The sequence below is a fragment of the Chinchilla lanigera genome, unplaced genomic scaffold, assembly GCF_000276665.1.
Source record: "Chinchilla lanigera isolate Chin_1 unplaced genomic scaffold, ChiLan1.0 scaffold00036, whole genome shotgun sequence".
Taxonomy (NCBI): Eukaryota; Metazoa; Chordata; class Mammalia; order Rodentia; family Chinchillidae; genus Chinchilla; species Chinchilla lanigera.
In genome coordinates this window covers 12,071,115-12,087,571 of record NW_004955437.1, presented here as the reverse complement: position 1 = coordinate 12,087,571, position 16,457 = coordinate 12,071,115, and the positions used below count along the sequence as shown (strand labels likewise).

General features: G+C 35.9%; 1 protein-coding gene across 1 annotated transcript in view; it reads right to left on the bottom strand.

The window, feature by feature from the left end:
- Positions 1–557: 557 nt before the first annotated feature.
- The window catches only part of Cd2ap (CD2-associated protein), a gene marked incomplete at its 5' end in the record, with an annotated part of 81,616 nt that continues 65,716 nt past the window's right edge, over positions 558–16,457 (bottom strand). The window contains 5 exon segments of the mRNA XM_013517016.1: positions 558–829; positions 5,490–5,553; positions 7,485–7,666; positions 8,910–9,011; positions 9,642–9,754. Of these exon segments, the coding sequence (XP_013372470.1) occupies positions 788–829; positions 5,490–5,553; positions 7,485–7,666; positions 8,910–9,011; positions 9,642–9,754 (503 nt within the window).

The following is a 16,457-nucleotide window of genomic DNA, read 5'->3' as shown; positions in this document are numbered from 1 at the left end:
TTTCTTAGATCTAATGAATTTAAAATAAAGTTCATATTTTCCCAAATATGTTTAACAATCCAATACATTTTAGTCAAATTCCTTTTATGAATCCTATAGTGCAAGCAATAGAAAACACTCTAAAAGTTGAAATTCTTTTTATGATTTCACTAGTTATTACTGTACGCTTAGGTGAGTAATCTGGTTTCTAACTAGGAAACTCTTGATTTCATCACCCAAAATATAAACAGCACTGCAGACAAATGGGCACAACAGTGTCATCCTGGATGAAAAGCTTAAAGTAAAAATATATATATATATATATATATGTATATATGTACACACACAGTTTATATCCCTTATGTATTAGGGGGAAAGTAGTGACTATAGTTACTATAAAGCGAATTTATCCCTCTCAAATAGTTTATCTTACAGATTATTTGGAAAGATATCACCATATTTATAGTATAGATCTCTTTAAAAATAATACTAAAGTTTCAATAAAAAACTATTATGAATTTTCTTTCCTTTTTATACAGACTCAGTAGTATTTTCAAGCAAACAAACAAAAATGTTTGCAATCCCAGCACAGTACGAAATAAGGCCTCTTTTCATTTCATATTGGCAAAACAAAATATATATATAAAAATTTTACCCTCCCCCTAACTTTTCAATAGATATTACAGTTCATATATTCAAATTTCTTTATCACAACACCAGCAGTTGATATATTAAAGTCCAAGTCAGTTGAGATCATAGTGTTGCTTCTGAATCCTTGGGAACATTAACGCACTGGGTCCACGGCACCTCAAGAAGATAAGACAGCTTTTTTTAGCTTCTCTATTTCTGCCTAAAATATAAAAACATCTATTGAGCAACAGAAGAAATCTCTGTAGTACAGTTTCTTCATCATAGCCTATGTCATTAACATTTGATCATACTTTTAAGTCTGCAGATCTTGATTTCCAGATCGAAAATCTAATTTCCAATGGCGTGATACAACCACTGAATAAAGGCTCAACAGCAGGAAGACGTCCCAACCTAAGGTCCTAATGGCAGGTAACAAGAAAAAAAGCAATGCAGTTCTTTCAGCCAGAACAATGTTCACAAGAAATGTGAGCTTTGGAAACAAGGACTGTTAAGAAAATAATCCTGCAAAGAACAAGAGAACCCTGGAAACCAAATTAAGAAAGGTACATGCATTCAATTAATCAGAAGGGGCCGCCAGAATTGCAAAGGGAATAAAGGATCAGTGTAGCTTTATGCTCTTCACTAATCTATATGACAATATTCAATCATATAACTTCACCTGGTTCAAATTTATCATCTGTAAACCGTAGGTACTAAATTAAATTATCTTTAAAGCCTTGGCATATATCTAGATTTAGCTAGTGTGATGAATGTATTTCTACGCATACAAGAAGGCATAATTGACTTACTAGAAATGTACAAATGAAGGAACTTTTTTAAAAAGGCAATTTCACAGTAACAACAGAGAACTATTTAATTTTCACATATTACAAATGAAAGAATTGCAGCTAAAGTCATTAAACAGCATGCCATGTTTCCACACGAGCACCTGACACAGGGTTTGTAGTAAGAAGGTCTAGATCAGTGGTGGCAAACCTATGGCACGCATGCCCTCTCTGCTGGCATACGAGCCAAGTTGCCCGGCAGCTAAGCATCAGATAAGTTGTTTTTCTAAACTAACACCTCAGTATTCAGGTTCAATTACAGTGTTGGCATTTTGCAATAAATAAGCGGGTCTTGCATTGCAGTTTGGGCACGTGGTCTCTAAAAAGTTTGCCATCACTGGTCTGGGTCACCAAAGCCCAGCTTCTACACTGAGTTTCTTACCAGTGCAAGAACTCCATAACCATAACGGCCCTCAACCTTTCACTGCGTGTGCACATGTGCAGGCCTTGCACTGCCTCTCCCCTCAACAATGCACATCCAGGAGACACCTCACAAAGCATCCATTACTAAATCAGGAGAGCCCTGCCACGGTCAGAAAGCATGATTCTGATACGCTCACAACCTCCTCAGGAATTCTCAACACCCATGAAAAGCTTATTAATTTCAGGATCTTTTCTGATATTCTTTTAATATGATCATGAGCTAAATATTTTAGCAGCACTAGTTTGGAACAAGCCTCAGTTTTCAACCTCCACTCAGATAAAATACCTTTAAACCACCCAACTAATATACTATTACTGTCTTTTTTCCAAAGATACATTAGCTGATAATATAAATTTTGTTTTTTGTTTTTCGTTTTTTTGAGACAGGCTCTTGGTATTTGGCTCAGGCTTGCTGCAAACTCTCAGTCCTCCTCCTCCTACAGCCTCCTGAGTAAGAAAAAAAGCTAACATGGGGAAGAGTGAAGAGTAGAAAGAGCCAGGCATGGTGGCACACACCTATAATCCCAGAACTCCAAAAGCTGAAACAGGATCATCTCCATGAGTTTAAGGCCAGCCTGAGAAACATAAGCATATTCAAGGCCAGCCTGCAATACACAGCAACACCCTCTATCAAAACCCTGCCCACAAAAAAAAAAAAAAAAGAGTAAGCAGAATAACCCCGCATGCAAAGTCAGTAATATTCCTTACAAACTTCAATTTCTGAAAAATATACTTACGAGGCAAACACTTACACTGCTACTCTCTCTTCTATCAACACTCACTGTTGATCTTTAGTCGTCTTTTATCACTGCCCAATATAATTTAATACTATGTGATGCTAACATTACACTTCAAAGTACTACTTTTAATCTTCATTCAGGCAAATATCATTTCTCCCTTTACTATATGATCTTGAAACTTTAATGTATTAATTGTGCTTTTACAAACAAAAGGGTCAAACTTTGCCCACTAGGGGAAAAAGAATACAAATTAGTAGGGGGCCAATAGCTCACTATGCTGGAAAAATGAGATTCTCCAAAGAGGTAATTCATTTCCCTTCCATCCTGATTTTCATGATAAATCATATATATAAATTTAACACTAATAGCTCCTATTGCTTATCATTTTCATGTATGAATATGAACGTGGACAAAACATTTAAAAATCCAGAAACATTTAGATTTCTCAATTTCAACCAAGTAACATACTGAAAATTTAAGATTTATCTTAAGCATGTATCCTCCAACACTACTTCAACACTTTATTAGCTGCTATCTGATATGCATGCGGCGCTGTGCTAGGAGTTACAGCAACGATGAAGCACACACGATCTCACTACAGACTTTCTTGCAATCTAAGTAAGGGGCAAAATAAAGACAAAGCAGTAAGAAGACAGAAAATTACTACTTATCACTCTCTATAAAAACTAGAAGATGTAAATTTGACAGAAAACTAAAGCTATGTTAATCAGCAGAAGAGCACCACCAATCTGATGAAGGTGATTCTTGGAGTGAATCCTGAAGAACACAGAAATGGGCACTGGAAGATGAGGCAAAGACACATGGGAAACACAGGAACAGCAAACTCCAGTGGTTTTCACTGTTTGGGAAGAAAAAGAATGGCAAGCCCGGACAGAAAGATAAAGTAGGACCAGGATAATGTAAGCACTCACATACCAAGTTGAGGAGTCTGAACTCTACTCACAAAGGAATACAAACTCTTGAAAATTTGAGATAAGAATGAAATTGAATCAAATCAAGTGGAAGACAATGAACATCAGAAAAAAAATAGTATGAATGAATAAATAAAAGCTAAGAAATAAAGCGAGTAAGGCTCAAAGTGAATGGAATTAGAAGAAACCAGAAGTACCACCTCTGAGTGACAAGAAGGGTAACAGACACATTCAACAGAAAGAGAAAATCAGAACAGCAGAAGACGACAATGATAAACTTACTTGGAGGCACACTGAATTCACAGTGGAACATTTACAGAGACTAACAGCTAGACATACATACAGAAATGAGAAAGCAAGAGCTAAATCAGAAGGAGGTACATGGAAGTTCATCGTGAGATTCCCTGAGGTAAACGAACTCAGAAAGTGAGCACACGGAGAGAGGCACAGGGAAGCAGTAAGAGAACACTACATTCGGGTTACAATGAAGGAAAAGGGAAAAGAAGCTAGAGACAGGGAATACAGCATCGTGTAACTGTGACAAACCTCTGGCGGGGCAGCAACAGCAAAAAAGAAAATACTGCAGAAGGTGGAGCTGGTATATCAAGGTGGCAGCAGGAAGCCTAATCTCAAATGCAAAAGGTTAAAGACTAAATTGAAGGTAAAGTATCAGAGACCTGATGCAGGCCTTTGTGATATGTGGAAGGAAGATTATTTGTGTTTGTTTTGGGTAGTAAAAGAACCCCACATGAGGGGCTGGGGATTTAGCTCAGTGGCAAAGCACCTGCCTGGCAAGTGCAAGGTCGTGAGTTCGGTTCCCGGTACCGGAGAAAAACCAAAAAAAAAAAAAAAGAACCCCACATGAAAAGGGAAAACAACTAAAGTAGCTTAAGAGGACAGGAAGATGGGAAGGATGGCTTTTGCTTCTCATGAAGGGAAAACACTGAGTATTTTCATATAAAAAAAAACAAAGGTGCCCTCCAAAATAACTTGTCAGATATGAGCGTGAAAATGCAGTTTTGACAATTTACAAAGTATCTTCACACATTATTACCTCAACACCAAAAACTAAGAATTAGCTAAGTTAAGTTATTTCTCCACTCCACACAGTATGACAATTTCTAAGAGCAAAGACTGGTTACTTCTGGTACAAATAGTAAAAAATTCCAGCTCCCCTGTTGCTACTTACCCATTCTAAACCCTGTTTTCTCACCTTTGTAACTAGAACAATAATCCTTACAAGTCTTTACGTTACCAAGCAAGATAACAGACACACAGCTCAGAGTAACAGACAGGTCTGCCCACCCCACAAGGGGCTCAAGCGTTGTGCCTCAGTCCCAGGCTGTCTCCTGTTCTGTGACAGGTGAAGTCATAAGGGAAGATCAAAAGAGAGAGGGCATGAATGCTTCAACAGGAACAGGAGGAGCCTCTGAAAGAGGCAGGATTCAACTTTCTGCTATACAAGGAAGAGCACAAATGGAGACAAAAATGAATGTAGAGAAAAATAAAGTTAAGGTATATAAAGGAACTAAATGAAATTAACAGTCATCAGAGAGAATGAAGATGAAGTCACTGCTCAGAGAGAAATGGGAGGCAGGGCTTATGAGGGAAGGCAAGACAGGAAAAGGGGAGAGAAAAAAATTGAAACTATAGATAAAAAGACACCTACAGCTCAAAGAAGAACTAAACACTCGTAAGGGGCAATAGCCATATTTATTTTATTTACAAGTACTTTATGATTCACTAACTGCCTAGGAGAGTTAAGTGTTCAAAAAGTTTTGAATCAACAGAATGTGACAGCAAGTCAACAAGAGATTTATGAAATGCTACTGTGCAGGGTGTGTCTGACTGAAAGAGGACAGCACACTCATAGCGAAAGCAGTTGCACGGCTGGAAATGTACACTGTCTAAAGAGCTCAATGATGGGAGAACTGCATTACCTCTAGATTGCTTCTCAGTGCCTTCTCTTCTTCCAAATCTTTTCTCAGTTTTTCCAGTTCTTTCCTAAAAATACAGTATAGATTATTGTCAAGGTCTTCAATTAGGCATATATATACATGGGAGTATTATCTGGCCATAAACAATAAAACTGTGCTATTTTCAGGAAAACATAACTGGAGATCATCATACTAAGCAAAGTAAGTCAAACTCAGAAAGACTAGTGTTGCATGTTTCCCATGAAGTAGGGGCAATGAAGTAGAAGGTACACTGTTATTCAATAAGAGGAAGGGAATGACGGAAGGTAACAGGGGGATGTATATGATCAAAATGTTATATGTGTGTATGAAAATACAATGAAAGCCTATATTCTGTACAGTTAATAGGCACTAATAAAAAACATTTTTAAAATAGCACACTGGTATCATAAGTATAAAACAACAAAATTCTCGAATCAAGAGAGTTCTCCAACTGGTACAGGGGTAGAGATCAATATTTAATGACGAATGAGCTTATTGCCTCTAACACGTGTACTGTAAAATCTCTGAAAAAATTCAAAACAATAAACTGGAGAATTCAAGAAAAACATGTATCAAATGACAAATTGTGTACCTATAATACACATATTATACAGATAATATATAATATAACACATATAATGTACACTGTAAGTAATTATTCAAGACACATTCTTTTATTTCTATCTAAAACACATTTGTAAAAGTATTCTAAAAACTATGAATATATCATATGGACAATCTCAACACTTTTCATAAAGAATCATAGGCCAACAGATAATTGAAAAAAAAAAATGGTTAAAATTAGGCTGGTAGGTATCATCATGGCCTCTGGCTGTGAATTTTGTATCCTATTCCAAGAAATCCTTTTGTGCTTGCTTCAGCAACATATATACCAAGACGTCCTTTCAGAGAGGAAGGCACCATGAAAGGGGAGCACTTTCACCCAAAGTTCAGGCACAGGAGCTGCTCTCCAATCTGTATTCCTAAGGGGTTCTTACAGCACAATGCGAAGACATCAAAATGTCAAGTTTTAAAATTCAAATACTACTTATTATAGAAAAAAGCTCCTGAGCCAGGAGTAGTGGTATATCAGTAGTGGCTTGTAATCACAGAACTTGGGAGACAGAGGCAGAAGGAGTGCCTCAAATAGAAGGCCAGCATGGACTACACAGTGAGCTCAAAACCAGCCTAAAGTACATAGTAAAACCCTGTCTCAAAAAAAAAAAAAAAAGAAAAAGAGGGGCTGGGGATTTAGCTCAGCAGCACAGCACCTGCATGGCAAGTGCAAGGTCCTGAGTTCGATTCCTGGTACTAGAAGAAAAACAAAACAAACAAACAAAAAAGAAAAAGAAAGTAAGAGCTCTGAAAGAATAGAAGATATGAGGTTGAGTTTTAGCTCTGTCATTAAAGAGTATGTAATTATAACAGCTTTAGTTCTCCTAATCTATATTTCTTCATATAAAAAGGGGGGAGGGGCAACATTAGGGGACCCTTCAAATGTACTTTACCTCTAAGAAGTCCCTAACTCTCAATTAGGTATGTCCCACTGTATCCCGTAACAAAAAACTTTCAGAGTTAAGGGCTTTAGAAATAACTCCCTCAACCCATTCATTTATAAATATCTAACTTAACCCTAGCAAAGACAGTGAGCAAACTCCCTGAGGTAGTTAAGTTTGACTGTGTGTATAGATATACACCAAATCTAAAACACAATATAGTTTTCTTAATATTTTCAAGACTAATTAATACCTCTGTCAAACCAAAACATTTCTAGCATAAATATATAGGTATATACATACAGCTACAATTGAGCCACTGGAACAAGTTTTCTGTCAAATTCAATGTTAAAGAAAATTTCACTGCAAAAGTACTTGCTCATACCAGAGACCAGCAAATTAGACCTTTATGGCATAGTGTGAAGGAATTTTTTTATACACGTGTTAAACCATTCTCACTGCAGAAAGCAGGGCTACGTACCCATGATCCTTCTTCAGTGCTTCAACAATGCACACCAACTCAATGATCTGAGCTCGAAGTTCATCCACAGAAATTTTCTTCCCATCATCTGTTTCCAGTTTAGCTTTGATTTCTAAGGGAGTGAGGAAAGTACCTGCACTGGCTTGAGAAGCACTTGGGGGTGCAGAAAGGAGCACAGAGGGCTGAAAATGTAATAAAGTTTTTTGATTAATTTGCTTTGTATTTATTGTATTTAAGTCCAAAAGATTTTATAACAAGATAAACAGTATACAAGATTAAGTATCCCTAATCTGAAAAATGTTCAAACCTCCCAAACTTTTTGAGCAGCAACTTGAAGCCATAATTATATACTCCCATGCCTGACACCATGTAACGGGTCACAGTTAAAATGCAGGCAAACTACAAAACAATGTACACCATTACCTTCAAGTTCTGTGGAGAAGGACTGTATGAAACAAATGCATTTTGTGGCTAGTCTTGGGTCCCATCCCCAAGATAACCTCAGTGTATATAGGCAAATACACTTCAAAGCCCCCCCTACAACCAGAAATTTGGAACACTTCTGATCCCAAGTATTTCAGGTAAGGGTTACTCAATCTGTACATCAAGACAAATGGAGAATTTAGAAATTCAAAGAGTAGTCTGATATTCATAACAGGAAAAACCATCAGACAAAGAACAAATCTATAATCATTAGTGCAAAGAATGTCAATGGCTTTATTCTTAAAAGGAACAAATAAAAAACTCCCTCAGATTTATCTTAGAGATGGTTTGCCTAGTGGGGCATCTATTAAGAAGAAATTCACACCTGCACCCTTTTCAATGTTTTACTAAAATAACAGAAAATCATTTTAGTAAAACTTCAATAAAGTGTTGATAGCTTAGAGAATCAAACTGAGCACATTTGATAAACTGGAAAAGTAGCCAAATGTCCTGTAATGAAACTGAAGAATAATTTAGGAGGAAACATGATCTTCCTGAATAAAAGGGATAATCAAAATACACAGTGAATGTTTAAATTAGAAACAATTTATTACAGTAAGACACACTGCCATTAACCCCTCTCAAAAAGCTATCCCTGGCTTCAAATCAGACAGCCCATTATTCTTGCTACTCTGAAGTAAATGTGGGGTTCCTCTTTGGGAGGGGTGTGGTTAAAATCATCATGTGGGCTAATGAACTTTGGAAAAACAGAGACCCATGTCTTCAAAACTATGAAACATGTAATATATTACTTATTTAAATAACATAAGCTCTTCTAAAACAGATCTGCAGTGGGACTTAAGTTTAAGAACTCAAATTTCTCAGTAGGAATTATCTTATTCCCTTATTTCCAAATAAGATATTTCCAACTATCTTACTTCTTTGGGATGTCCATGAGGAGTTCTAAAAACTATAGAAATCTTAGTGTGCAATTCATCTTACCTTTGGAGAGTAGCACGTATCCTTTTTGAATTCAGATGGCTTTAGATTGGCACTATCATCTTCTTTTGGTAACTTCAAGGTTTTTTCTGGGCTGTGAGTTGGCTAAATGATTTTTTAGAAATCAAGAAAAAGAACAGACCAAAGAAGGAAACTGTAGTAAACATTTGGATGATAAAGCATGTTAAGTGTTACCACTTTGTTTTCAACCAGCGGTATTCCTCATATTCCGTAACTGCTAACAGGATGCTACATTATTTCAAACTGAAACGCAACATGCCTAACAACAACAAAATGTTCTCCACTTAGGTCACTTAAAAGCACCATAAGGCATTAGGAGCTAATGTAACATTAAAGCACGACCCATACTCCAGGCAGTGAGTAGAAACCAAGAAAAGAAGTTACTGACTGAGATACAGGACAAGTACTACAAAGACACTGACAATTTCAGGAGGAAAAAAATATTCTCATTCTTTCCTAAGGAGAGTCTCTACTACTCAGATACAATGCTCACTGGCTTCCCAGGCCAACTCCCTAGTTCTGCTTCTGTGAGCTTCGACTCCAGGCCTTGTGTTGAAGTGAGTATCTCTTTCCCTGCATCTCCTTAAATGCCAGCATTTGCCATGTGTGCAAGAGCTGTTTTCATGATTTTTTAACCCAAGTGCAGCCCTGAACCCTCTCTCCCCTCTCCTCTTGCTGGATCTTCTGTGCTTTCCCATAGTGAGTGTAACTCACAGAATGTCCACCATTGAAGCGGCCAGGCAGCCTTCGCCCAGGCATCTTCGGTCTGTTTGCAGTGAGATGTAGCAAGTTCTCTGAGGAGGCTATGTCATCAAAATTCACAACATCTAGAGAACAGAAATACACATTACGCACTAAGAGATAACTGTACCTTAAAAAAAGGCAAAAAAAAAAAAAATAGTATTTCTGGCTTTTGAACAAACTATAAATTAAAAGAGTATCACTACTGTGAAGGGCACACAAATTGACCTGTGCTTTTCATATGCATTTGGAAAACAATACTCACCCTTTAAAAAGAACTCCTATTCACCTGAAACATTTTATAGTACAAGACTTTTGTGGAAGTTATTTTTCCAAGAGATTTGGGGGGGGGCGGGACTAGGAATCGAACTCACGACCTTGCGCTTGCCTGGCAGGTGCTGTGTCACTTAGCTATCTCCCCAGTTCCAACAGAGATTTAGACCTCAACAAAAATTTACTAAATGATGATTCTGTACTATAAACTGTAGCAGCATTTAAAAAAACTATACTAAGTTTTTGTCTATTTAAAAAAACACAATCTACCTAATCTACTAATTAATTGCAACATATCCAAAATTTCCAAGTAAAATGTGTTTTAAACTTCAAGTGGTGGACTACTAGTCACATGTGAAGAACTCAACTACATCTGGCACACTGATGCTTTCTATTCTCAAGGTAAACTGAAAACACAATTTCATACGTCCTCGTGGGTGCAAGACAAGTTACAGTTGGGACATGAACTGTTAAGATTTCCCTGCACCTCTGCTTAGACACTACCATGGGGGGAATCATGACAGAGCTACAAATTAAAGGCAAATCAGTTACCAGGGAAAATGCTACATGGGTCACTGATTTGCTTCCCTCCCATCAAAGGCTTGTTTATCTGAGACCTAGTAATTTAGATTTAAGGACAAATCTAGTGAATTCATACCCTTTAACAAGGAGGTTATACGTGAGGTTATACACATGGCATGGCCTTTTGCTACATGATCCAGAAGTGCTTGCTATAGGAGCTTCTTGAACTCTGAGCTCAGATATTTACAAATGACACGAGAACCCTGCCAGTAAATTCTCGTCAATATAACCTTCCCACATCCCTCATGATGAAGGAGGAATGTTAGCCACAGCTAAAACAACCCACATGGCTCCAAGTATCTTTCTTTTAATCTAGGCCACGATTCATCCTTCACATTACCATTTGCCCCGATTTTGCTATATAACATTTAGATATTTAGATGTCCCAACTTTGTGTGCTGTTCCTTAAAAAACACCTAAATAAACTGGGTAAGGTACTGCACACCTGTAATCCCAGCATTCTGAGAGGCAGAGGCAGGAAGATCACAAGTTCAAATCAAGCCTGGGTAACTCAGCAAGATCTCATCTCAAAACTGAAAAAGGGCTGGGGAAGTAGCTCAGCGATAAAAGGCACATGGTTCAGCTCTACTACCAGAGATACCCTTCGTTATACTCTCAAAGTTTATTCAGCAAATTCCATATTCAAAGTAACTTAAAGAATTTTGTGGGCTGGGGATATATAGCTCAGTGGCATAAGCGCCTGCCTGGCAAGTGCAAGGTCCTGAGTTAGACTCCTGGTACCAAAAAAAAGAATTTTGTTTAAGAGATGGAGAACACAAAGCTAAGGCAGAAAGAGGTATCACTGTAAATATACGTTTTATAACAAACTGAAAGCATTGGTTGACTATTAATTTTTTTCCCCCACAGATTACTTTGTGTGTTCTCTCTTGGATTAAACCACTCAATTCCTACATCAGAATGCTCTGATATGTTCACTTTTTAAGTGTTTTCATAATTGTCTATAATTATAAAATATAACAAACCACAGTAAGAAATGTGACTTTAGTGGAAAATGCATTATATAATCTAAAGCAAGTTGATTTTGGGTGGGGGGTTTTTGGAGGCACTCTCTCACTGTGTGGCTTAGGTTAGTCTTGAACTCCTTATTAAGCTCTCAGGGATCCGCCAGCTTGTTTCCCGAGTGCTGGATTACAGGTATGTGCCACCATGCCCAGCTAAGAGACTGAAATTTAAATATATATAGTACATATCTTTTAAATACTGAAAATAATCAGTATTTAAAAGATGTATTAAAAAATCTTCTAGTTCTAAGGGTTAAAAATTGCTTTTTATAATTGTAAATGTGACTTGATAACCTACAAAATATTTTGAAAAGTAAAAACCCATCATTTTGACCTACAGAGATTATTTTCAAATGCATATCAAAGCAACTTGCAGAAAGAAAAAGAAACAAACAGAAAAATGTGGAAGAAAATAAGAAATGAAACTGAAAGAGTAAAATGTAGATTTACAAAATACATAATGTTCATGTAAATGCCTTCCATATGTCCAGTTCAGGACCACGACACCACGACAAAATTTTACCATTCTAAAACTCTCTCAGGTTCTCCATTTAAACCATGAGGTTACTAAAATGGACAGTGCACATTTTGAACTCAGGACAGCTCTAAATGCGTCTCAATGTAACTGAGCATGGTAACAACAGGTTCACACGATACACGTGCATTAGGAGGCATGACAATCACTTACGTCTTGCAATGACATCTGTCACCTCACCAGGCACTTACACTTCTGTCTATACTAGGAAGACATTGGAGTTTTTTTTAACCTGAGTGAAATATTCAATTTTGGGAGAAAAGAATCTCTTTTTTAAGTTGCCAATTTAAAAAATAAAAATCTTTTATCAACAGAATATTTTAAAGTGTAGTTAGTTAAACTTCATTTCCTTTTAAAATGGAAAACCAAAAGGGTTAGAACAAATAGACAGACAAACATGTACATCTTTCATAAAATTACAAAAAAAAAATCAGTGTGCACCACCTATTTATACTGAATATACTATTTTGACTTCTTTTATAAATTGTTGTCTTACCAAAATGGAGAAGGGTAGGATAATTTCCTGACACGTAAGAAGGAAAACATGGAAACAGGCTAGGAAACAAAATCTGGAAAGAAAAGTCAAGGATAGGAATGTCTAGAAAAAAGACTAAACCAAAAAAAATTATTTTACAAAGCAAGAAAAAGGAACAGTTCTAGAAAGTATAGAAGCATTTCAATGCTTAGCATAGCTAATGCAGATTATCTAAACATACGTAAGATATATATTAGACTTTAGATTTATTCCTTTGTCTTTCAGAAGGAAAAATACTAGTATTATGTTCAATATGCATTAAGCTTAAAGAAGCCTTACTTTACTTCTCACTAAACAGTACCAAGATGGTTTCTCAAAGCACTGCTTCCCACTTTAAGAGGCCACAATTATAATCAATACAGTAACATCTCATAATACACTTGTAACTAAAATTAAATTACCTTGTAATAAAGTGCTACTCTTCAGGGTATGACAGTAATTACAACAAAGGAGTAAATTTTAATCTTAATAAATCATAAAATTAAAATATGCTAAAAAGCTTTTAAATATCACAGTGAAAATCTGACTCAATAAAACCTTTAAAATATCTCATATATATACAGTATATATAAATCAAATGTCTTATGTGATAGTCTATAAGAAAACTAATATCAGAAACTCTTTTTTACTCCTAGTTTATATGCAAGATCACTTTTGTAGTGTCTACTATTCAGAAGGAATTTTACTAGAAAAACCCCACCACAAATTCTTTCTGGGAGAAATACAACAATCAAGAGATAAAATACTGTAAAGGGACCTCATCAGCTGAGTTTTTTCAATGTAGAAGCTATCTTAATATTAAATTTTCCATCTAGTATTTCCAAACTAATGTAAAAATAATTTTATTTCTCAGAAATATTTGAAATATTTAGAAAATTTGGATCATGTGAAATGTATAATTAACCAGTACTAGCAATGAGATTTTCTTTTAATTTTTGATGAAGTGTTTCCAAACAGGAGGAAAAAATAAAAACATGACTCCTAAAAGCTCTGAAATCTGTGCACTGTATCATATATATGAATACATGTGGGGATACTTAAGTTGTCATTGAAAAGAAAAACTTAATTAAGGACTCTGAGTGACTTCCTTATATGTACAAAAGCCAGAAATCGTATTTACATATATTATTATTTTTATCTATACATATAAATGCATATATGTAGCTTTACAAACAGGAAAATTTTGTGTGAGAATAACAGGAAGTTACAACCCTTTACTTATATAAAGGAGAAACAGAATGAAATGGACTTAACAATATAGGGGGGCAGGGTGACGGAGCAGAAGAAAACTACCATTTGCAATGTCAATGTTAGGTATTCTACTAAGTACAGTAGCTATAATAAATCATTCAACTGTTAGGTAAGCAAGAGAAAATAAATTTAGACAAACAACTCACCTATGACCAGTCAGCTAATAAATAAAACCCATATTTTTTAACAGCAAATTCAGTGTACTTTCCACTGTATCATTTCACTTCAAATTATTATGCTACCTAATAATGGAACTCTTAGTAAGAGGTTTTCATGTGTTTTAAGCTTTCTAAAATTTATTGGCTAGTTTTATACATTATTTTTAAAATGTGTAACTTTAAACCAAAATATATAAACTGTGCATTAACCTAATGCCAAATCTGAAGCTGTTTTCAAATATACATCTGTTTACTCCTGGGTCCCATCCCCCAGATATCTTATGTGTATGCAAATACCTCAAACTCTAAAAGCATCTCAAAGTCAAAATACTACTGGTCCCAAGTACTTGGGATAAAGGAGATTCATCCTGTGCTTGGAACATAAAATATTCTAATGAAACAAAGAAGCCTGAAGATATCTGCTAACAGCAACTACACCTTTTATCTTAGTCTATAACCTGTGTCTAAAATGCTATTGAGAACGTAAGAAGTGCTCCATAAATACCAGCTTCTCAACATGAACTCAATTCCCAATTGCTCTTTTCTGAACTTAACAGAGTATATATGTGATAAACCAAAGTCAGCCTAGGGAAGTGGAAGAAATGACAGCGGCTTATAATGTAGCCATTCGTGTTGTGACTTGTGTATGTCTCAGCACCTCTAGATTATTTCCTTACTTATTAAAGAAAAACAATCAAACCACAATTTGTAAGTTTTTAAACTCTATTCCACAAAGCTCCCTTGTTTGCAGAGGTAGCAAATAATCACTGTGGATGTAAGGTAAAAAAAGGGTCCCCAAAACAAAGTTAAACAGCAGGACTAGCTTACCACCAACATTTAGCAATCAATGTGTGTATTATTGCTACTAGAAATGTAGCAAAGCAAACAAAGCTTGTTGGTGAATGTATACAGAACAAGTTTTGAAACAGGAAAAAACTGCTTTACCTAATATTTTTAAAACATTTCCACTGTTTGAACCCTGGCAAATGTACAAAGTTAACAGAAAACACAGGTTCTAAATGTTACTCCTTCAATTCCCAAAGGGACTCCATAAAGATTTAAGGATTTTGTGACCAAGATTACAAAAAATTGTGGAAATTCAAAAGATATTATGGTACCAATAGTTTTTTTTATTTCCAGAATTAAAATTGGACATATAATCTTTTCCTAAAAATATGAATTTTGAAAGCACATTTCTGAATATATTTTAATTTTTAAAAACAGATAATATTCTGTTTTTTTAATTCTGAGCTCTTAGAAAAAAGAATGAAGGCTTTTTAAAAAGGCATCATAGGACTGGGGATATAGCTCAGTGGCACAGGGCCTGCCTGGCAAGTGCAAAGTCCTGAGTTTGATTCTCAGTACCAAAAAAAGGCATTATATTTTTTCATTTTTGTCTAATAGGTTGATTTTCAACAGATAAAACATACTGTGCATTTTTCAATAACTTTGTCTAACTATAACCAACATTTCAACTCCCAAAAATGAATGAGTGTGGCATCATCCACAGCAGGCACTATCCAATATATGACAAACAGATTGAAGAAATATCCAATCAGAAGACTGAAAGGAGATCACACTTAGCACATTCCTGCTGGCTTGAACTATGGTGGTATATGCATAACTGTCCCATTGGGTGGCCTGTATCACTTATGGTACAGCACAGTCATGCATGTACCACTGATGGTTCAGAGTTGCCCAGCAGTGAGACATATGAATTGTGGCCCTGTTGTGAACATGTTAAAACAGAGCCCTTGCACTGGCAAACTAAAAACAAAAATAAGATCACCAGAAAAAATGAAATGAGAGAGTGTATTTTACTATACAGTGACCCCCCACACACATCAAAGAAGCTAGATGTAACTGGCCTTGAAGTTTAAATACAAAAATGAACTGTTAACACTGAAGCGCATATATATATATATATACACACGCACACACATATGTGTGTGTGTGTATAGATAGATAAAACATAGGGCACTTTATATAAAAGAATTTAAAGAGTTTTTTTTTTTTTTTTTTTTTTTTTGATTTTTTTTTTTTTTTTTTTTTGCTTTTTTGAGACATGGTCTTGCTATGTAGTTCAGGCTACCCTTACACTCACACTCACCAGGTGGCCCAGGCTAGCATCCCTGAGATTATCCTGCCTCCCAAGTTCTGGAATTACAGGTGTGTGCAACACCCGGCTAAGGCTTCTCTTTTGCTTTATGTGATTATGCACATTTGATGTGTTTCTACAGCTTATGTTACCTGAGGAAAATAACATCTATTTCCTAGAGTTACTGCACAGAGAACATATATAAAAAAGTGCTTTGAAAAATGTAAACAGGGGGGCTGGGGATTTAGCTCAGCGGCAGAAGCGCCTGCCTGGCAAGCGCAAGGTCATGAGTTCGGTTCCCGGTACCGGAGAAAAACCAAAAAAAAAAAAAAAAA